Source organism: Marmota flaviventris, chromosome 18 (assembly GCF_047511675.1).
Source record: "Marmota flaviventris isolate mMarFla1 chromosome 18, mMarFla1.hap1, whole genome shotgun sequence".
Lineage (NCBI taxonomy): Eukaryota > Metazoa > Chordata > Mammalia > Rodentia > Sciuridae > Marmota > Marmota flaviventris.
The window spans coordinates 2,159,553-2,182,759 of record NC_092515.1 but is presented as its reverse complement, the minus strand read 5'-3'; the positions used below and the strand labels follow the sequence as shown (position 1 = coordinate 2,182,759).

Here is a 23,207-nt window from a genome sequence, read left to right as displayed (position 1 = left end):
GCTGTGGGGCCAGCTTGACATGACCACAGCCATGTATTTATTTATGTGTTTGTTTATTTATTGTACTGGGGATTGAACCCAGGGGCTACCTCCCCAGTGCTTTTTAATTTTTTAAAAATATTCTTAGCTATAGATGGACACAATATCTTTATCATTTATTTATTTTTTTTAATGTGGTGCTGAGAATCAAACCCAGTAACTCACACATGCCAGACAAGAGCTCTACCACTGAGCCACCACCCCAGCCCTTACTTTCTGAGACAGGGTCTTGATAAGGTCCCCAGGCTGACCTTGAACTTGACATCCTCCTGCCTCGGTCTCACAGGTAGTTGGGATTACAGGTGTACACCACCACTCCTGACTGACCAAAGCCATCTTGAACAAACATAACTGCTGTTTTGCCCACCAGATGACCCTGGCACACATCCTAAACCCTACAGGATCAACAAACTTGTGAAGATTTGCAAGGCATGGTGGCACATGCCTGTAATCCTGGGCACTTGGGGCTGAAGCAGGAGATTGCAAGTTTGAGGCCAGCCTGGGCAGTTTAGCAGGAACCTGTCTCAACATAGAAAATACAAAGGGCTAGGGAGCTAGCTCAATGATAAAGCAGCCCTGGGATCAATCCCCAGCAGTGCAAAAAGGTTTAAAAATAAAAACCTTAACCCAGCATTCTCAGGCCTGCCACTGATGAAGTCCCAGTGGTTCCTAACTGGTGTTTGAAATGTTGACAGCTCTCTCTATTCTTGTTTTTGAGTTAGGGTCTCAGTACGTTGCCCAGGCTAGCCTCAAAGTCTCAATCCTCCAGCCTACGCCTTTGGAGTAGCTGGGATTACAGGGGTGTGCTTCTGCACCTGGCTTCAATGTGTGACTTTGTGTGTGGACATGTTTTCATTTCTATTGAGTGTATACCTAGAAGTAGAATTGCTGGATCATGTGGTCACATTTTGAGGACCTAGTGAACTATTTTCCACAATGCCTGCTGTAATTTTACACCCTACCATCAATGCAAGAGTTCTCTGCATCCTCCACAGCACTGGGTCATCTCTGTTTTGTTGCTGAGGGCCTTGCTAAATTGCTGAGGCTGACTTGCAGTCCTCTTGTCTCCGCCTCCTAAATTGCTGGGATTACAGGTGTTCACCACTGCACCCAGCTGAATCAAATCTTTACTGAGCAAATCTTTTTCAAATGCCAATGATAGCCACACTGGTGGCCCATGCCTGTAATCTCAGCAACTCTGGAGGCCAAGGCAGGAGGATCACAAGTTCAAGGCCAGCCTCAGCAATTTAGCAAGGCCCTAAGCAACTTAGACCTGTCACCAAATAAAAATAAAAAGGGCTGGAACTGTGGCTCAGTAGTACAGCACCTTGGATTCAATCCCCAGTATCAAAAAAACAAATTAAGACATACATAAATAATAAAACTGCATTCTGCCGGGCACAGTGGCATATGCCTGTAATCCCAGTGGCTTGGGAGGCTTTTGAGTTCAAAGCCAGCCTCAGCAACAGTGAGGTGCTAAGAAATTCAGAAAGACCCTGTCTCTAAATAAAACACAAAATGGGCTGGGGATGTGGCTCAGTGATTGAGTACCCATGCGTTCAAGCCCTGTACTCCCACCTACTACCCCACCCCACCCCACCCAAAAAAAAAAAAAAAAACAGCCTCCTGCTAAATTCCCTGGGCTGGACTTGAATGTTATTTTTTGGGAGAGGCAGATACTAGGGACTGAACCCAGATGCTCTTTACCACTGAGCTACATCCCCAGATCTTTTTATTTTTTATTTTGAGACAGGGTCCTCTAAGTTGCTTAGGGCCTTGTGAAATTGCCCAGATCGGCCTCAAACTTGCAATCCTCCTATCTCAGCCTCCTGAGGCTCTGGGATTTCAGGCATGCACCATAGTGGCTGGCAAAGACTCTGTTTTAAAATAGAAAATAAAAAGGGCTGGAGATGTAGCTATGAGGTAAGCACCCCTGAGTTCCATCCTGAGTATAAAAAAAAAAAACAACAACCTAGGAGGTAAAAACAAAAAGCCAATGACATGATATGGCAGGCACTGGCCTTGACACTGAGACTCAGCTGTGAGCAAGACAAAGGCTCTTGCCCTCCTGAAGCTTCAGTTCCAGCTGGGAGAGAACAACAAACAAGTAAACAAAGAGCTCTCTCCCCCTGGGCAGGGGAAGAGCCCTGTAGCCCCAGCTCTGTGGACTCAGGATCTGGAGCCTCCGGGGACCTCAAACCCTGAAGGACCATTCTGCCTCACTGCTGCATTTCATCTTGAAACTCCCCGCCAGTTGTGAGCAAGGGGCTCTGCATGGATGGGGAGTGGGGCACTTCTAGCCAGGGTAGTCAGGGAAGACCCCCTGGGTGGCACCGTGGGAGGACAAAGGGAACCCGACAGGTGCCTCTGGATAAAGCCTTCTGTCCCCAGAGCATGGCCAGCCCAGCACAGCGGGACTGCCAGGAGCTGGGGGGCGGGAAGGTCACGGAGGGAGGGAGGTAAGGACGGTCACGAAGTTAGATTTCAATCTAGTGGCGCCTTAGTCAGCTTCAGTAAGCACTGCTGGTTTCCGCAGGTCAGGAGCGGGGAGGGGCTCAGCTGGCTGGGCAATCCCAGCCCTGGGCTGCAAGTCACCCGGAGGTTTGACAGGCACTGGAGGACTTCCCAGGATGGCCAGCGCACGCGACTGTCGGCACTTAGGCAGGAAGCCCGGGTCCCTCTCTGGCTGACGGTAAAAGGTCTCAGTTCTTTGCCTCGTGGATGTGGCCCAGGGCAGCTCCAGTCTCCCCCTCCCCTGGCCCCAGGGCCTCACCCGCACTGAGCATGCTTTCTAGTACACCCCTCCCTGGAATCCTGTTTAACCTCATTCTAGAGGTGACCCCGTTTCCCACCTCTCTCTTTGTCTTGTGGCAAAAAGCATACAACATCCAGTTTACCACCCAGCAGGTTAAGAGTGCACAGCTTTGGTGGCATTAAGTACACAACGTGGTACAGCCACTGCCACCTTCCATTTCCAGAACTTCACTCTCATCCCCAAAGGAAGCTTTGTCCCCTGCAGCACCATTCCCACCCTGCCCCACCCCTGCCTCTGATATCACTGACGCCTTCTTAGCCTTGGATTCCCAGCCCTAGATATTTGTAGAAATGGGATCTCACAGCAGGGGGCTTGATGGCTGGCTCCTTGCACTTAGCATATCATCCCCCCCCCCATGTGAAGCTCAGATTACAGCATGAGTCAGAGCCTCAGTCCCTTTCCAAGGTGGCTCTTATGGCATCTGAAGTGTGAGAGCCACTGTGATGGCCTTTGGCCACTGGCCATACCTAGGCAGTGTGACCCAGAGGCTGAGGGCACGCTCTGGAGTCTGATGGCTTGAAAGTTAACTCTGGCCACAGTGTTACCACGGTTGACCAGTGAGGAGTCCTTGCTTCCCCAATGTTGAAGTGTCACACCAGAGGAGCACGCCGAGGCAAGGTCAGAGTGGAAGGTAGAAGTTTATTAAAGGACAGCAGAAAAGACTTCTCCCGGAGGAAGAAGGGGACCCAAGAGGTGGAATCCCTGGAAGTGCGGTGGTCTCCCCTTTTTATACCTAGGGTCTTCCTGCATTCCTGTCACATTCCTGTCCTTTGTTCTGTCAAGGGTGGGGCACAGGTGGGCCAAAGGAGTAATCTGGGCAGGAAGGACTTTTGGGTCAGCATCTTAAGTTTGCTGGGAGCTGATTCATTAACACTTCTTTGGGATGGGGTCTGGGCCTTGGGCTTTTCTGGGACTTCATTAACATTCCAAGAGTTGTTCTGCTTTTCCCGGAATTCATTCTCAACATGGCCTCCATTTTGGATCTTACTCGATATTAGACCGGATTTACCTAACTACACTGACTACCTAACTTTAAATCTGGCTTCAACAGCATCTCTGTAAGCCTTACTTTGATCATCTGTAAAATGGGCACAGTAACCATCCCACAGATTCAGGGGTGTTTACACAGAAACTGCTTTTTCTTTTTTTTTTTTTTTTTTTTTTTTTGGTACTGAGGATTGAACCTAGAGGTGCTTTACCACTGAGCCACATCCCCAACTCTTTTTATATTTTATTTAGAGACAGGGTCTCACTGAGTGGCTTAGGGCTCACTAAGTTGGTGCTGAGGCTGGCTCTGAACTAGAGATCCTCCTGACAACCTCCAATGCCTCTGGGATTACAGGTGGGCACCCCTGTGCCCAGCTAAAGAAACTGGTTTGTGTTAGAAGCTCAGAAACTTGGTCAGAGGGTGTAGCTCAGTGGTAGAGACTATGCCTAGCACGCATCAGGCCCTGGATTCCATCCCCAGCCACTCAAAAATAAATAAATAAATAGCTCAGTAACGGGTTGAGAGAAATTTCAGTGTCTGCAGTAAGTCTTTAGGAGGATTCCCACCCTGGCTGAGTGGCTGTAAGGGTCCCGCGAAACGTCGGAGAAAGAGACCACCAAGTGACCACTCATGCAATTGGCAGAAGGGGATTTATTGAACCAGCATGCTGGGGCTCCGTGCCCACTCAAGAAGGGAAAGCAGCCCAGAGCCCCGAGCAGGGGCTGAGCACTGCTTAAGTACACTTTTGGGGGAGGGCGGAGGGCTTTGTATACATCAGAACAAATCATCATGAGGCGCGGGAAAATTGAACAACAACTCCTAAACATGATTAGTTCATTCATTGGTGGGAACAGGTCAGGCTGGAGTGATAGGTCATTCCTAAGGAGAGTACACATTCAAACTGATTGGTTCAGGCCCTGCAAGGCCTGCGTGCAACCACACAGACCCCTTCAGTTATTAAACAACCAGACAATCAGGGGAAATGTTTACTGGGCGGTTCTAAGCATTGTCTTAACAGCTACAGAAATTTCAGGTTTTGCAGGTAACATAGAAACCTAACAATACCTAATCCTTTACATTTTAACTCAGACCTTGCAGCTTAGAAACTTTTACAACACCCGGTCTTTTACCCTTTAACTTTTACGCTTTAACTTCAATTTCTTTTACCCTTACATGGCGGCTGGCTGGGCTGGGTGGGTACGTACGTGGGTGTCTTGCTCCTGCCCCAGCCAGATGGCTGGCCTAGATGATGAGCTCTGTTAGGAAAGCACCTGGCTGCTCAGTCACCTAGGTGCAAAGAGCCCTGGCAACTCGCCCTGGTGACTGTGGGCAAGTTGGAGCCATGCAAGGCCCAGGGGTCACCAGAAGTCAAGGGCATCTAGTGTAGTCCTTGGCTGCCAGTGGACCAGATTTTTAATTTGGTCACACATTGCTGGTCATGGGGTCCACCTCAGAGTCACCAGGCCACAGGAGGGAAGAAATGAGGCAGGGAAACTAAATGGATGCCTGCACATGCCAGGCACTGGTAACATCAGAGCTCCATTTTGCCATAAAATGCTGTCCTTTGACCCTCATGTTTGGTGTGTGATGCTGAGGACCTACCCCAGGGCCTCTGGCAAGCCAGGCAGCCCTGGGCCACTGACCTGCATCTGCAGCCCATCCCTGTTCTTTCTTTCCTTATGTTATGCTCGAATTCGGGACCCCCAAAAGACCACCAGAGACCCAAGATCTATGTAAGCAGCAAAGAGATGTCTATTGCGAGCTAGCTTGGTCCTCCGCGGGCACACACACAGAAACTGGTGACGCTGAGAGGCCCCGAGCCCAGGGTTTGCAGCAGTTTTATACACTCTTTGGGGAAGGCAGGGACTTCACATACATCATAGCATCCCTTAGCAAATCATCACACACCACGGGAAAATCATAAAACAACTCTAAAACATGATTAGCACATTCACTGGTGGGAACAAGTTGGGTAGGGGTGATTGGTTACAACAAGAGGGGGATTCATTTGAACTGATTGGTTTAAGCCCAAAGGGGTGTTCGTGCTGAACTACATGGTTTCCCAACATGTTATCAACCACCATAAACTACTGGGAGGGTTATCTGGCATCCCAGGTATTTCCCTGTCTCATGCTGATTGGTGGCTGCTAGGGGCTGCTATGGATCCCCACCTAGCCTGACTGAGTCAGGGACACCTGGCGCAGCAGATCTCTCCTGTTATTTGTAGATAAACAACTTAGCAGGGTGGGAATGTGCCTAGGAGTGCTCTGTGGGTCTTTTCAAGGTCAAAGGTCATGTCCCTTCCTTGGAAAGGCTTTGCTCTGAGGTAGAGGCTGGTTTTTCACTCTGATATGTGGAATTGAACCCCCCCCCCCCCCCCCCCCCCGTGCTTAACTGCTGAGCCACATTCCCAGCACTTTTTTTTTTTTTTTTAAAGAGAGAGAACTTCAATATTTATTCTTCAGTTTTCAGCAGACACAACATCTTTGTTTGTATGTGGTGCTAACCCTTTCCAAACAGTTAGATCCAGCTGCCCGGGGATGGGCTCCTTGTCTCCGCGCCCTAGCAGCCTCCTATGTTTTATTAAAGGAATCACAAAAGCTTACCTTTGGAGCCCAAATCACTGTCACCTCCCCTCATCACCTCAAGGACTTGCTAACATACAAAGGACTGCAAACCCTCCCTCCCTGTCAAATTCTCTCTCTTGGTCTCTTTCCTCTAGGACTCCTCCGTGTCCTTCCAAACCTGCGCCCCTCTCAACCCGGCAACTCTGTTACCCATTCAGGCCCAAGGTCAAACACAGTCCCCAATACATAAATGCAGGGAAATTCTAGAAAACTTCCTCCCATGCCCAATTAATATTCCTGAGGGACCTCTAGACCAACCTGATTATACCTGGTTCACTGATGGCAGCTCCTTTATGCATGAGGGGATCAGAAAAGCTGGATATGCCATAGTGTCCCTATCACGAGGAATAGAAGCCAATCCCCTGCCTGTAAATACCACCAACCAACAGGCTGAGCTGGTAGCTGCAATGCGAGCCTGCGAATTGGCAGCAGGGAAAAATCTTACGCTTTATACTGATGCCAAATATGTTTTCCACATTCTTTTATCTCATGCAGCAATTTGGAAGGAGAGAGGTCTCCTGAACTCAAAGGGCACCTCTATAACCACCTCCACATACATCACCCAGCTACTACAAGCCTCCCAACTTCCTAAAAAACTTGGAGTTGTCCATTGCAGATCTCACCAAAATGACTCCTCCCCCGTCACACAGGGGAATTCAAAAGCAGATCAGGCAGCCAGGTCAGCCGCCCTTTCATAACCCACTGGGTCTCTCATTGCCACATGCTCTCCATCATTACCCAATAACGGAGACCCACCTAAACATGCCCTGTTACTCACCTCCACTCCATTTTCCACACCAGTCCGCAGACTCTTGTTGGGAAAAGTATAACGGCAGCTGCACCCCAGAAAAAAAACCCAACATGGCGCCTAAGGACCTTCTCTTCCTACTTTCCCCTTTTTTCACTGGTGTGAAAAGCTCCCACGGGTGTGAACTCTCCCACCGGTGCCAATTTCAAATCTCGCTGGCGGGGAAACTTAGCCCCAATAAGGGCTAATTCCTGGGCTCCGGAACTGATATCTGGAAGAACTTGCCAATAAACGGGTGGCCCGCCACTTACCTAAGCCCTGCCATCTCTCCTTAGATCTATATAAGCACATAGCCTTTTGCAATAAAATTGGAACTCTCCCCGGCGAATTGTCTTGCGTGGAGGATTCTTTCAACTCTCAAACCCTTTCTCCACTCTTTCTTTACTCTGACTCCCCAGGATAAAGAAGTGATACAGCAAATTACAGCCTCATGCCAGATATGCAAAAGAGTGAATTCCAATACATCTTTAAAGGTCTTTAAAGCCCGGAACCTTCCCTTCTCATCAGGCTAGGGGCCATATTCCTGGGGCAGATTGGCAAATCGACTTTACCAACATGCCCAGAGTAAAAAACTTCAAATACATACTAGTTTTAATAGACACATTCTCAGGTTGGGTAGAAACCTTCCCCACCTCAAATAAGCAGGCTACCACAGTGGCCAACATCCTCCTAACTGAAGTCATCCCTTGGTTTGGGATGCCCGCTTCAATCCAATCTGACCACGGCCCTGAGTTTGTCTCTCAAGTAACCCAGAATGTGGCAAAGTCATTGTCCATCCCATGGCACCTTCATTGTCCCTATCGCCCCCAAGCCTCAGGTAAGGTTGAGCGAGCCAACCACACAATGAAAGACATCATAAGGAAACTATCTTTAGAGACTCATTTAATTGGGTTAAACTCCTCCCTCTTGCCCTACTACGCATGAGGGCTTTACCAAAAAAGCCATCCCTTGCTTCCCCCTTTGAGATAATGTATGGTTGTCCCCTTCTCCCCCCAGGAATCTCACCAGAGCCTTGGCCCCTCCCCGACCAATATGCTCTCCCCCTCCTCTTCCTTATATGCTCTGAGCTATGGAAGCAACAAGAGTTGTTGCTTCTGGAACCAGAGAACTCACCTGCCTCCTTTCCGCTCAAACCAGGAGAATGGGTCTACTTTTCTTCTCCAGGGGAAAGATTCCCCCCTAACCCCAAAATGGGAAGGGCCATTACAGGTAGTCCTGTGTACACCCAATGCTGCAAAACTCCAACAGGAAGGAAAGAAACTAACCCCCTGGATTCACATTTCTAGGTTAAAACCAGTGGCAAGCCCTCCAGAGGACAATCCCACCACAGCTCCCAACTTGCAGGACCCCCACAATCGCCCAGATTTACCTGTGAGATATCCCCAGATAACCCTCTCAAGCTCCATTTTTTGGAGTCATGCACCACCCTTCATCCCATTCTGGAGAAGAACATACATAAGAATGGGCCTCCTGATAGGATCTAGGAACCCACAGCAACACAGTACACCCACACCCTTTTTAGAAATCAGCATTTGGCACAACAATCCTATTGGGACCTCTTCACAAACCCCATCAGCTGCTGGATTCTCCCGATACTGGGACCTCTAGTTGGTCTTTTTGTTCTTTGCCTTCCTTCCTTGCATTTTAAAATTCCTTCAAGGACAAATTAACAAAATCTCTAACCAAACTTTCAATCAGCTCCTCCTCAGGGATTACCAGCTACTTGCCAATGAGCCAGATGACATGCACATCCAGTCATCCCAAGAAACCTTCATCGAGTGCTGAAAGATGAAGATACCGAATGACAACTGCACAGAAGGGCCATCTCTACCCCTCCATGCCAAAGAAATAAGCCCTTGGTTTTCAGCTTTGTGTTCTAATCTGCCTTCTCCTGGGCATAGGCTTTTTCCCTACCAGCCCTACAGACTGGACAACATGCCAGAAATTAATGCTGTTTCTTTTCATAGTTGCAGGGCACGTTCTTGGACTTCTCCCCAGAGGAAATCCATGCCTTCAGTGCATGGATATGAGGCCTCCTGGCCCTTCTTCTCCAACCAACTGACCTCCCTCCCTCCCTCTAAACTACGCCCCTACTCAGCAGGAAGTAGCCAGATCGAGTACGACGCACCCAAACCAAAACAAAAAAGGGAGGAATGTTGGTAAAGATGGCGCCCTGAGTGCTTCTCTTCCGGGAGCTCAGGTCCATGACACACTGAAGGCGCGAGAACCATCACCTCCAATCCCTGTGAATGGCGTGAACTTTGAATGGCGCACCTCCAATCCCTGAAGTGGCGTGAACTCTCAGCCAATGTAGAAGTAACAGCCCACTCGCCTTGCTCCTCCTCATCCTGTGTTAAGCCCATAAATATCAATACCCTGTTCATGTTCGTTCTCTTACTCTCTCTCCTCCCTCTCTTCTCTTTCCTCCCTCTCTTCTCTCTCCTCTCTCTTCCCCCTCCCCTCTCTCTCCCCCCTCTCCTCTCTCTTCCTTCCCCGTCTCCTCTCTCTCTCTCTCTCCCCTCCCTTTGCTTCTGCTACTGGCCGCTATGGTCCTGCTAATAAAATCTCGGACAGGTAAACAGTTGTTTTGGCTTGTTGAGTTTATGGAGCTTTTCCATGGTCCTTTACACCCAGCTCTTATTTTTCTATTTTTTAAACAAGGCTGAGACCAAACATTTTTTTTTCAAGTATTTTTATTAGTTATAGATGGACAGAATGCCTTTATTTATTTTTTATGTGGTGCTAAGAATCGAACCCAGTGCCTCACATATGCTAGGCAAGCGCTCTACCACTGAGCCACAATTGCAGCCCCCAAACAGTTTTTATATAGAGATATTTTAACAGGAATCCAGAGGCTCAAACCCTGGAAGTGGAGCTGACAGGTCAAATTTTTATTTATATTATGAAATATTTCTGAGATGTGGAAAGAATGGAGAGTAAATATATGAAATCATTAGCGTTGTCCTCTGAGGCTTCTGACAGCATTCCTTCATTCCCACTCCCGTCCCAGTCCTGGGTTGATCGTCGCCTTGTACTTTTCTATCCTTTTGCAGCAGGTATCCACACACAACTCACACAATGCTCACGTATTTTAAAACGTTGTAAATGGGCCAGGCATGGTGGTGCTCACCTGAAGTCCACTACTTGGGAGGCTGAGGCAGGAGGATTGAGACTTTGAGGCTATCCTGGGCAACATACTGAGACCCTATCTCAAAAACAAAACTAGAGCTGGGGCTGGGGATGTGGCTCAAGCGGTAGCGCACTCGCCTGGCATGCGTGTGGCCCGGGTTCGATTCTCAGCACCACATACAAACAAAGATGCTGTGTCTGCTGAAAACTAAAAAGTAAATATTAAAAGATTCTCTCTCTCTCTCTTTAAAAAAAAAAAAATAGAGCTGTCAACATTTCAAACACCAGTTAGGAACCACTGGGACTTTATCAGTGGCAGGCCTGAGAATGCTGGGTTAAGGTTTTTATTTTTAAACCTTTTTGCACTGCTGGGGATTGATCCCAGGGCTGCTTTATCATTGAGCTAGCTCCCTAGCCCTTTGTATTTTCTATGTTGAGACAGGTTCCTGCTAAACTGCCCAGGCTGGCCTCAAACTTGCAATCTCCTGCTTCAGCCCCAAGTGCCCAGGATTACAGGCATGTGCCGCCATGCCTTGCAAATCTTCACAAGTTTGTTGATCCTGTAGGGTTTAGGATGTGTGCCAGGGTCATCTGGTGGGCAAAACAGCAGTTATGTTTGTTCAAGATGGCTTTGGTCAGTCAGGAGTGGTGGTGTACACCTGTAATCCCAACTACCTGTGAGACCGAGACAGGAGGATGGCAAGTTCAAGGTCAGCCTGGGCAGTTTATCAATATAATAAAATAAAAAGGGTTGGGGAGGTAGCTCAGTTGTCGAGTGCCCCTGGGTTCAATCCCAGTACTGAGGGATGCAAAGAATGGCATTTGGCTATGTAGACTTCTACACCGGAAAAACCTTGTGCTGGGGTTGTTGGAGTGGATAAGGAAGTGCAGGTTCGTCTGCTTTCACCACCTGCAATGTTGCTTTGTATGACTACAGCAGGATCCACTTGTCCATTCTTTACATGCTGGATGCTGGGACATTTTCATTTCTTGCTGGAGAAACACTGGCGAGAGTCTTGTATAATCTCCTCCTTCCATTCAAGAGCCCCAAGTAGAAGGGCTGTACTCTTGAGGTTCACACCTACTTAGAATGTCTGGCAACTGAGCATTTTGCGGGGTTCTGTACATTTGCTGTCTCCCCTTCCCTGGATAAAGCTGCTTCTCCCCTCTGAAGTTGGTGGTCTGTCTCTCCCAGTCTGAGGGCACTATGTTGACCAGGTCAGTCACCCCAGGGGTCACCCTGCCTTAGTTCTGCCACCTCTGCCCACCTGTGTTGCTATGCAGGTTGCAGGGCCACTCAAGGACAAGACCCCAGATCTGATTCTCCTCTGACTGCACTGGACCTGCCCAAAGTGATGGTGACCAGAGGAAGGTGTGATCACCTGTAGCTGGAGTGATGCTGGGGTGAGGGAGCACTGGAGGGATTAGGGTGAAGCATGGAGCTGGGGAAGCTGGAAGCAAACTGGTGTGTTTGTTTTATAGATGAAAACCTGAAGCTCAGAGATGGCAAGACACTTCCCCAAGGTCAAAGGGCAAGGCAGAAACTGTCAGCCTTATCCTTATTGTTTGGCCATTCATACATTCAATTTGCATTTACAAAGCACTTACTGTGTGTCATGCATTGTTCTAAGGGCTACAGTGGAAAACAAAACAAAGACCTCTGCTCGAGTGTGGAGCTTATTATTCTGGACGTAATTATGATGAATTGCTAATTATGTTTGCCTCAGAATGAAGCAAGGGGTGATCCTAATTAAGGGGGTTCCCCAGGGGAGCAGGTCTTGTCCTCAAAGCCCCTATTTCTCAGTGGTCCCTCTTTCCCACGGTTCGTATTGCATGAAAGCCCCCACAGAGTGCTTGCGGGGACACCTTTTCAGAAAGAACCCGGGGAAGTGGGAGAGGGAGTGGCCTAGGAGGGTGGGAGGAGAGTCCTTTGTAGCAGGCCGGGCTGTCACTAAAGTTCTGTCGCCTTGGCAACCGCAGGCCTCGCGGGGCGCGGGGAAGGGAGGCGAGAGCACGTTCCTTTCCTCCCGCCCGGATTTCTCCCTCTGGTGGCTGAAAAAGAAAGAGAATGGGGAGGTCGCGACTCTGGAGGGACCGGCGGGAGCCTTAGCCAATGGAGAGATGGCCCTTCCCAAGGTTAGCCGATGACATACAAGTTCTGAAGCCGGCACAATCCGCCCTCTTTCTTCTGGAACCAGAATAGCCCGACCCCACCAGAGTTTCGCTCCGAGCGACCGCGCTTTCCTCCAATGAGGGCGTTGACTTGGGGCAGAAGCAGAGGAGGAGGCGGGAAATGTCTCCATGGGGAGCCGCTGACGGACAGCGGCGTGAGCCACTGGCAGCAGTTCACAGCGCTCGTTGGCAGGGCGGGCGTGGCGGGGTTTTGTCGGGGCACCGAGGGGGGCCGGGAGGGGAGGGAAAGAGTGAGACTCGGCCAATGGAAGTGGCGCGAGAGCCAGAGCCACGGCTGAGTGGCGGTGGTTTTGTCCAATAGGAGGTCGTGGCGGCTGTGGGGGCGGGCCCGCGGAGCAGGCGGGGTGCAGCGACCGGGTCTGACGAGAGCCGGAGGAGGCAGTGGGAGGTGGCGGCGGCGGCAGCGCGGGCGCCTGAGGAGGAGGAGGAGGAGGAGGAGGAGGAGGAGAAGCGGGTGAGGGGCGGCGCGGGGCCCGACCTCTGAGCCCCTTCTCGGCCCCCGCCCCGCGCCGCCTGGCTCCCAGTCGCCCCCCGCCCCTGCTGCCCCCGGCCCTTCCTCGCGCCCAGGCGCCCACGTCTCCCCGCCCCGGGCGGGCCTCGGGCTCGGGCTCGGCCGCGGCTCCTTCCCGTGGTTCCTCACTCAGGACCCTCCCTGCCCCTCTCGCCCGCACCGCTTCCGCGTGTACTCCAGGGCCGGCTCTGGCCCGGGGTCTCCCTGCCTCCGCACCCCGGGCCTTCCTCCGACGCTCTCCCTGCACCCAGTGCCCTCCCCGACCGCTCTCAGCCCAGGCCTTTCCCTGCTCTTACTCCCCAGGTCCCTTCCGGGACCTCGGATCGCCCTCAGATCCTCCACTTGACCTTCCTGGACCCCCCAGGCCCTGCCCCTGGACCCTCAGTGCCTTCCCAGGCTTCTCCCTAGGACCCCCCAGGCATTCCCCAGGCCCTTCCCTCGCCTCCTGGGAGCATCCAGACTTTCCAAACCCGGTTCTTCCCCAGGCTCCACCCTAGACTCCCCAGTCTTTGCCCGGCTTGTCCCGGGATCCCAGGGATCCCAGGCCTCCAAATCTCCCCTCGCCTTCCTGGGCTTCCCCCTGGACCCCCAGGCCTGCCCCAGCACTTCCCGGAAGCCCCGCACCCCAGGCCCTTGCCGTAGCTCTTCCTTCCCCCTGCCCTTCCTCCTGGCTTGATTTTTTCTTTACCCACATGCGGCTCCAGCCTCAGTGTTTTTCCTAGTGCGCTCCTGCAGTACCCCCTCTTCTTTTGCCCCCAGCCTTCCTGTCTTTTCCAGACCCCTCTCCCAGCTGATGTAGCTTCTGATGTCTCTGCTGCTCCCCCTCCTTGCCGGTCGGTCCCCATCTACCCCTCTCCCAAGACACAGATGGGCCTGAGGCACCATGGTATGGGTACACAGCAGACCCTCCTTCAGAGTTAGGGTTTGTTTTGTTGTTTTTCTTAATCTCTTCGTTTTCTCTCATTCTTGCTCCTTTCCCCCCTTCTTTTGATCTGTTCCACTTCTCTGTACTAAATTCCTTTCCTCCTCCCCCGCTTTTGTCCTGAGCACCCCCATCCTTGGAGAGGGCGCAGGTGCTGAGACCCTGCCTGCTCTCCCTCCCCTCTTCCCCTCCTGGCTGCCTGGGGCTTCACCCAAAGCCTCCTAGCCTCTCCGGAGGGCTGCTAGGGAGTACATGGTGGAGACAGTGGCCCAGGGAGGGGGGAAGGTGGGTCCTGGGCATATTGGGAACACTGGCTTTTTCCCAAGCTCCCCTGACTCCTGCCTCCTGCCGTGCTGAGCTTTTTAGAGTTATCCCAGACTCCAATTAATCAGCCTCCCTGAGCCCACAGGGACTTGTCTGCCTGCCACCCAGTGGGCTCTGCATGTACGGGAGGCCTGCAAGGGTGTGCGTTTGCAGGGAAGGTTGTTGCGTGAGTTTGGGGGTTCGTGCCTGCACTGCAGAGCTGGAGGGATGGAGGTGCTAAGCTGCAGGCTGATCTGTCACTGAGTGTCCCCATTGTCAGAATACTTGTTGCATCTCACCCTCTGAGAGCCCTGTGAAGTCAGTGCTGCTGTTCTCACATTCCATTCTACAGATGAGCAGACTGCAGGGCCCCGCAGTGTCTCAGGCAGCTTCTGAGTGGCTCAGGGCACGCCCCCCGCCTATAGCTCCTTGGTGCCCTCTGTGGTCTGCCAGAGGCAGCATGGTCCCTGCAACACCATGGGCCCTGACAGAGTGACAGCCCGAGAACTGTGTGAGAACGACGACCTGGCCACCAGCCTAGTCCTGGATCCCTACCTCGGCTTCCGAACCCATAAAATGAACGTAAGGTGAGGTGGCCTGGGGGCAGGGGTATGCAGCCTGGGGGCAAGGGTAGGGTGGGTGAGACCTGCTCCTTGGTGGCCTCAGCCCATCCTCGCAGCTCCAGGTGGGTTGGGGGCACTGCCAGGAAGGCCCTGGGACTCAGGTGTGCCCTCTCCCCCAGCCCTGTGCCCCCCCTGAGGCGACAGCACCACCTGCGCTCAGCGCTGGAAGCTTTCCTGAGGCAGCGGGACCTGGAGGCTGCATACCGGGCCCTGACGCTGGGAGGCTGGATGGCCCACTACTTCCAGAGCCGGGGCCCGCGGCAGGAGGCTGCCCTCAAGATCCACGTGAGGGAGCTCCTCCCAGCCCCGTGTGGCCCTAATGCCCACCCCTGGGACACCTGAGGAGACTCAGAGAATCCTAGGAGAACAGCCCTCTAAGAGTCCTACCTCTTTGACAGATGAGGAAATTGAGACCCCAAGAGGGGATACAAAGCCCCAGAGCACACAGCCAGTCAGTGGTAGAGCAGGCCTAGCCTCAGAGAGCACAGGAGCCCCCACAGCTGCCCCTGCTCATCTCCTCACTCCGTACCCCACACCTCATAGGTCTTTCGCTACCTCCGCTCCTTCCTGCCCGAAAGCGGCTTCACCATCCTGCCCTGCACCCGCTACTCCATGGAGACCAACGGGGCCAAGATTGTGTCCACCCGTGCTTGGTAAAAGGGCCTGCAGGGAAGGGAGACCAGCTCCTCTGCTGGAGGTGCAGCCCAGATAGGTCGGGAGCTGGGAGGATTTGAGAGACTAGCACTGCCCCCTGGAGTCCGCAGGCTGGAGCCTCAGCTTCCTGGATCCCTCTAGAGCAAGAGGCCGCCCCCAGCAGAGGCGTGCTCAGAGCCCTGTGCCCTGGCCTCTTGGCAGGAAGAAGAATGAGAAGTTGGAGCTGCTGGTGGGCTGCATCGCAGAGCTGCGGGAGGCGGACGAGGGGCTGCTGAGGGCTGGGGAGAACGACTTCAGCATCATGTACTCTACCCGTAAGAGGAGTGCACAGCTGTGGCTGGGCCCCGCCGCCTTCATCAACCACGGTGAGGGCGGGGCTTGGGTGGGCACTGAGGGCCAGGTCGCTGCCCTCACTTGCTCACCACGTCTCTTCTCTCCTCCTCATCCGATTGGCTGCAGACTGCAAGCCCAATTGTAAGGTAAGGCCTGCAGAGCCAGAGAGGAGCCAGTATGTGGGAAGTGAGGGGTCAGCCGCCTGGAGGAGTGATTGGGGCCAAGAGAGCCTGAAAGCATCCAACCTGACAAAGAGGTTTGGTCACAGTGCCCTGCACAGACAGTGGGAAAGCATGTGTTTCCCGGTGGGCTGTTCATGCAGTCATGCTAGCACCCAGCTTGCTGGCTCCAGCCCTCTGAAAGGGAGGCCGAGTGGGATAGGGAGTCACATCACACTTAGTGACAGCCAGGGCCCCTCACCCCAGCTTCTCCTGTAGATAGCTGTGAAAGAGACCCCCAGTGATAAGGAACTGGGGCTCCACAGGAAACTCTGGGTGGCCCAGCAGCAGGAAGAATGCTGCTGGCTTGGAACACAGAGCCAAGGGATCAGGAAAGGCGAGAAACCATGAGGCCTCGAGTGTTCTCTGTGCAGCCATTGCTGGGTGGGGTTCTGGCTACATTGCCTGGCTTTGGGTTTCTTTTCTCAGATGCCCCTATTGTAGGGGTCACATGGTGAACATCAGATTCAGAGGATCTGGGGATGAATGACACACGGCCCTTGCTTAGTCGTCTCACCCTGCACCTAGACACAGGGTGGGATGGAAACCCAGATGGGCACAGGAGGGAGTAGCCAGCTCGCTTAGTGATCCGGAGCCCACAGACTTCACACGAAGTGACACCACACTGGGTGTTGAGGAAGAGCAGGATTTTCCTAGGTGTTGGAAGAAAACAGGGGCATGAGAAGGCATTCCAAGCAGGATATGTCATGCCAGAAGGCCTGGCTGGAATGAGGCGTAGTGTGCCCTGGGATGCCATGGTCTAGGTCAGGGAGCCATGGACACTCCAATCAAGTGCATAATAGGAGGTTCACTGTCTAGACAGTGATGGCAGCAGGTGTGCAGAAGCCTTAGTGGGAAGGGACAGGGTGGCCTTGCAGACTAGTGTGTCATGGAGCTTGAGCTGATGAGGGACTGGCTGCAGGAGCTATCCAGGGACCAGAAGAGGACAAAGATGCAGAAGGTGCTCGTCAGTTGGCCTGGAGACCATCAGGCAAGGAGGCATTGAAGGCCACTTCAGGCAAGTGTCAGGCTTGAGTAGACAGATGGATAGTGTTCTTGCCCCTCCTTTAGGGAGTGTAGAGGCAAGTGTGATTATGGAGAAGGCGAGGAACCCAAGGGACAGCCCACTGGGCAGGTGATCACAGAGTCAGGGAGGAGGATATGGACACTGGGCTGCAGAATGCACAGGAAGGGGGGCTGCCCAAGGCAGGCTGACAGTGAGCAGCTGTAGGGGTGCATTCAGGGGTGGGTCTTGGCACAGGCCAGAGCAGCCTGAGGAAGTGTGCGGGAGGGAGCTGTTACCCATACTGGTGCTGCATTGTGCTGGGAGGTCAGGGCAGCTCATCTCTTCCTGCAGGGAGGGGTGGACACCAGCCAGCAGACAGATCGCTTACAGGCTGAGAGCATAGGACAGGCCCTGGATGGGGTAGCCATCTCAGAATGGTGTTTCTTGGTGGGTCAGCCGTGACCTATTCCAGGAGAGGACTCTTGAACCTACCTGGCTAGGCTGAGGGAGGGGGTCAGGCCCAGCCTATGCCTCAGGCGGGTGTGCTAAGTGGGCACGGCCTCAGTTTGTGCCTGCAGATGGGAACACAGCTTGTGTGAAGGTGCTGCGGGATATTGAGCCGGGGGATGAAGTGACATGCTTCTACGGTGAGGGCTTCTTCGGGGAGAAGAATGAGCACTGTGAATGCTACACCTGTGAGAGGTTGGCACAGGCTGGGGGCAGGTGGGATGGGGACAGGCCAGCTGGCCCCAGGAGGCATCCTGGGACCAATCCCTGAGCACATCCATCCCCAGCTGCCCCCTTGCCTCCCTGTTACTTGCCCCTCAGGAAAGGTGAAGGAGCCTTTCGACTGCAGCCCAGGGAGCTGCAACAGCCACCACAGCTCCTGGACAAGTATGAGCTCCGGGAGACCAAGCGACGCCTGCAGCGAGGCATGGACAGCAGCCGGCAGAACCTGCTGGGCCCGCGGGCCTGCACTCACCTGTCCCCACTGCATTGGGACCCATTTTGTGGTGAGCACAGACCGATGGGACCCTCCTGCCCTCTCAGACCTGCTGTTGAACACCTCTTCTTGCATTTCTTTTCTGAAGAGCCTGGTGCAGAACAACCCATTTTCCATTGGAGGACCTACCCAGGCCCTCCTGACATGGCCTCCCTTTTCTCTCCCTCTCTGGTCCCTCTGTGTCCCTTCAGCTGCCTGTCAGCCCCTGCACCTGCCACCCTGCGGCCCCCGCTTGGACATCTCACCCCTCTGGCTCCAATGGCTGCCTAAGCCCCAGCCTCGAGTGCGCCCCCGGAAACGCCGACGCCCCCGGCCCCGTCAGGCCCCCATGCCCCCCACTGTCCGTGCTGCCTACATCTCCCTTCACCGATGGGGAGGCTGTGGCCCCCACTGCCGCCTGCGGGCTGAGGCCCTGGTGACTCTGGACCTTCCCCCTCGCACCCACTGGGCCCCCCAGCAGGACTGGCACTGGGCCCGGCGCTACGGGCTGCCTTATGTGGTGCGTGTGGACCTCAGCCGTCTGGCCCCTGCCCCACCAGCCTCCCCTGCCCCAGCTGATGCCCTAGGCCCCATCCCCATCCCTAAGCAGGCCCTTGCCTTTGCCCCCTTCTCCCCACCCAAGCGCCTGAGGCTGGTGGTCAATCATGGCTCCATTGACCTGGATGTCAACAGTGGAGAGCCGTGACTGGTCAGGCAGGGGGGTCCAGGCAGGGTGGGGAAAGTCTTTCTCTTAGACACCCCACCAGACCCAGAAGGAACCTCTTGAGAAGGAGCTGACCCTTGACTCCAGCACAGTTCTGACCCTGGGACGGGGTTGGTTAGGACATCCCCAGGGATCTGATACCCAACCCTCTATGACTGCTGACCCCTGAGCCACCCCCACACCCAGCAATGAGCCCTGGCCATTTGCTGCCCTTGCCCCCACTCAGGACCACAGGAGCCATCCCCTCCCCTCAGTCCTTCCACTCCAGGGAGAAAAGCCATAGTGCGTGGGGACCACTCTATGGCATCTCCCCAGAAGCCCAGGCCTCATGAGGAGGTAGAACTGACTCGGGGGTGGCCCTCCTAGAGACTGCCCCCATGATGGGGAGTGGATGTGCTCCCGACTCTGCAGCTGTGAGGTAGGGGCAGGTTGGGGGCCGTGGTGTCTGGGCACATTCTCACCACCCCCACAGGTCTCAGGGAGGCCGGTGCGACCTTATCTTTTTCATGGTGCTATCCCTGGTGCTACTGGGGTATGCGAGCTTCTCCATTCCCCACACCAGAATGGGGTATGTTGGGGGATTGGAAGCACTTGAACTTTTTATTTTATTAAAAACCTTGTTATAAGCAGTACCCTTGGAAATTTCTTGATACCTCAGCCTGCTGGGGAGGTGAGGAGGCGGCTCAGCCCTTGGGCTGTGAGCTGTCGTGAAAGGGTAAAGAGCAGTGGGTTCTGAGGTCGCAGAGTATGGAGGCAGAAGCCCCATCACCCTTCAGACTGCTCCCTGAAAATGCCTTCTGACCCAGGAGGAAACGACTCTCCTGTTTTCCATATGAGGTAACTGAGGTCCAGGAAGCAGAGTGACTTACCCAGGGCACATGGGGACTTGAGCACCCTTCTCTCAATTGTTAAGTCAGACATCCCCACCCAGCTGGATGGGCCTGGCCAACCAAGGAGGTGGCCCTGGTATGCCTTTCTCTGTTCTCAAGCAGGTCTCATTTCCTGTATGTGTGGGAGAGGTCGGGGGGCAATACTGGGGATTGAATCCAGGGTGCTCTATCACAGCTCCATCCCCAGACCTTTTTATTTTTTGAGACAGGTTCTCACTAAGTTGCTGAGACTAGCCTTGAGCTTGCCTTCCTTCTGCCTCGGCCTCCCAAGCCACTGAGATTACAGGCTTGGGCTAATAAGTGCTGCTATGTCTTGTTTCTTTCTTTCTTTTTTTTTTTTTTTTTAATCTTTTTTGTAATTGTAGATGGACAGCATGCCTTTATTTTGTGTTTATTTTTACGTGGTGCTGAGGATCGAACCCAGCGCCTCACATGTGCAAGGCAAGCACTTTGCTACTGAGCCACGCCCCAGCCCCTGCTGTCTTGTTTCTTCAAGTCCAACCCAATATCTTGATTTTTGTTGTCCTCTGTTAACTCACAGCAACCCTAAAGCCTTGTTTGACAGGATAGAATAGTAATGGCTCAGCTGCTGACTGGCCAGCACTTCACAGACTCTAGGCTTCCCCTGAGCACCTCACAGATGTCCTCATTAGACCACACTAACTTCTACAGTTCACGTGTGGGCTGCAGGCCCCTGTGTTTTTCCTCCATGTCAGCCAGCTGTGGACACAGTCACCCTGGGCAGGCAAGGCCCCAGGCATCTGTATTAGCAGCCCATCCTCAGCCTGGTGGAAAAGGAACCTATAGGAAAGTGGAAGCAGCACTGGGCCACGTGGGCTGTGGATGGTCTGGGCAGGGTACCTTGGCAGTGGACTTGAGAAATGTTTTTTCATATAAAATTTACTTGCATAGATTGACTGGGCCTATCATTCCTTTTGCAAAGGGAAATCTTTCTTACAGTGCCATTCCTGCCGAACCCTGCTGTTTCTCCCTCCTATTCCTAATGAGGAGGAGGGGACTCCAGGTCACTCAGCAGTTATGAGGGAAAGAGATCTCTGCTGTAATGGGCACTAAAGAGTTTATCTTCCTGCAGAAATTGAAGCAATTACTTTTTTTTTTTTTTCTTTTTGATACTGGGGATTTAACCCAGGGGTGTTTAACCCCTGTGCCACATCCCTAGCCCCCCCCCCCCTTTTTTTTTTAGAGACAGGGTCTCACTGAGTTGCTAAATGCCTCACTAAGTTGCTGAGACTGGCTTTGAGCTCTCCATCTTCCTGCTTCAGTGTCCTGAACTGCTGGGATTACAAGAGTGCCCAAAAGTGATTGCTTTTTGAAATTCAGGCATTGTCACCATGGTTTCTAGACAGAATGCTTTAAAAAAAAAAAAAAAACCAGAATGATAGCAGAGCAGGGGTTCTTATCCCATGATTTGTGGACTGGAGACTGGAACTTCTACACACCTCTTGAAACCCTAGTCTAGTTTATGTTCTGAATACTTATTCATGTGAACTTTTTTTCCTGGGGATTCACAGCCTTCATCAAAGTCTCAGAAGTATATCCACCTGGGCCAGGTTGTGGCTCAGTGATAGAGTGCTTGCCCAGCATGTGTGAGGCACAAGGTTTGATCCCTGGCACCATATAAACAAAGGTATTGTTGTCCATCTACAACTAAAAAAAAAAAAAAAATTTTAAAGTATCCACAACCCAAGGGAAAAAATGGTTAAAAATCAGTGATTAGAGCACTAAAAACAAAGAGGGCTGGGGGTGCAGCTCAAGTAGAGTACTGCTTAGCGTGTGTGAAGCGCCCCAGCATGAGAAGATGGCACTCTTTATGTATGGAGATGGGCTGCCAGCACAGCCCTGAGAGGTGAGGTATGTCCAGGGTTATCTTTTATATAGACAGGAACACATGGAGAGGGTAGCCCTGCCCAATGTTCCCTGGCTGGGATTCCACATTGACCACGGGGTGCCACAGGGAAGCTCTGGGCACTAGCCCACTGGTGGGACCTGGAGGTTATTCCAGTGGAGCTGGAGCTAGATGTCATGAGCTCACATGGTGGCTCAGTCACCAGAAGGGAAGAAACTGCTTGGGAAGAGGGAATTGTCTGAGGGTTGATGGGTTAAGTCCCAGGCCTGAGGACTCCATCATATGTGTGGGGACAGCAGGAAACTGGGAAGGAACAGAGAGACTGTGGTAGTCAGGCAGAAGCAGATAGAAGTTAAAACAGAAAACGGTGAGAGAACATGGGACCCAGGTGCTGTCATGTGCCAGGCACCTGTACTATTCTCAGACTTGGTGGGCATGGGCCCTGTCATGAGGACCCTCCATTCTAGACTCAGCTCCTACCTATGGGAGTGCTTTGTGACCCTTTGTGCTGAGCTCAAGTAGACCAGATGCCTCCAGGAGCTACAGGACTGTAGTGATGGGTCATCCCTCTGCCCATCTAGTCCCCCACTGTCCAGCACAACAGTACACACCAGAGTTGAGTTCTGTACTCTGCTGGTGACTCCAGTTGTTTCTGTAGACAGCCCACACGCTGAGGACAGCTGGGCTCATCCAGCTTCTCTACATTCTCACCCTCTCCCACAGCCCTGGGAATCATGGGTATCATCACCGTATTGGGGCTGAAAGTTCACAGTACAAGGGTCTAGGGGGTCTATCCCGGGTCATGTGACTGGCCAGTTGCAGTCCAGTTGCACCTATTGTCAGAGCCCATCCAGGCTCCTGGACCTTCGGGATAGGAAAGATGCAGATGCCAGAACCAACCTGCTGGGAGCCATGGAACAACAAGCTGGCAGCAGTGCGTCATGGGATGGAGATGAAGGGAAACAGGCCTTCAGGGCCTCTGGAACAAGTGTGACCAAGGCAGAGTGTCTGTCAGTAGGCTGGGAGGAGGGGGAGAAGGAAGACCGTGAAGGAAGCCACACCGGGTGCCTTTGGCAGGAATAGCTGGCCGAGGTTTGTGGTGGGATGGCCCACCAGGCTGGAAGCAAGGCAAGTCAGGCCCTGGCAGGGGAGGCCAGGAATGAGAGACCAGGAAGTGGCCAAATGATGGTGGGGAGGAGAGGAGAGGAGGAGGCAGCCTCAGGCAGAAAGAAAGCTCAGAACACTGGCTCTGGGAAGGAAAAAGTTAGTCATGGCTGCACAGGTGTTGACCCTGTGCTCTGGACACTACCTGGGTGACCTCACTAAGTCCTCAGACAGCCAACCTTGCTTGACTCCAGGTTCTTGCCCTCTGGCTTCCCTTCCAGCATTAGTGCCACCTCTGTGGCTTTGGGGTTGTTCAGTGACCAGATGTGGTCCCCCCCTACCATAGCCATGTCCACACCCTGCTTCTCAGAGGCAGGAAAGTAGGAGGCCATCCAAGGAGATGGTTCCTGTGGGATGTGCCCTGGGCAGGATGCTGGACAGGTCATCATGGAGTGAGGGTGGGATGGAGCT

General features: G+C 53.0%; 1 protein-coding gene across 6 annotated transcripts; it reads left to right on the top strand.

Moving 5' to 3' along the window:
• The first annotated feature begins 12,982 nt into the window (after positions 1–12,982).
• On the top strand, positions 12,983–19,507 carry Kmt5c (lysine methyltransferase 5C). 6 transcript variants are annotated; one of them, XM_027921095.2, is made up of 9 exons: positions 12,983–13,053; positions 14,688–14,922; positions 15,078–15,243; positions 15,502–15,611; positions 15,814–15,977; positions 16,072–16,091; positions 17,735–17,871; positions 17,998–18,182; positions 18,364–19,507. In XM_027921095.2, the coding sequence occupies exons 2-9, from the start codon at positions 14,813–14,815 to the stop codon at positions 18,855–18,857; spliced, it is 1,386 nt and encodes a 461-aa protein (XP_027776896.1). In that variant the 5' UTR covers positions 12,983–13,053; positions 14,688–14,812; the 3' UTR covers positions 18,858–19,507. The 6 variants fall into 6 exon arrangements, with proteins under 6 accessions (XP_027776896.1, XP_027776898.1, XP_027776897.1 ...); XM_027921097.3 differs by lacking the exon at positions 12,983–13,053 and adding an exon at positions 13,189–13,996; XM_027921096.3 differs by lacking the exon at positions 12,983–13,053 and adding an exon at positions 13,189–14,032.
• Positions 19,508–23,207: the final 3,700 nt, after the last annotated feature.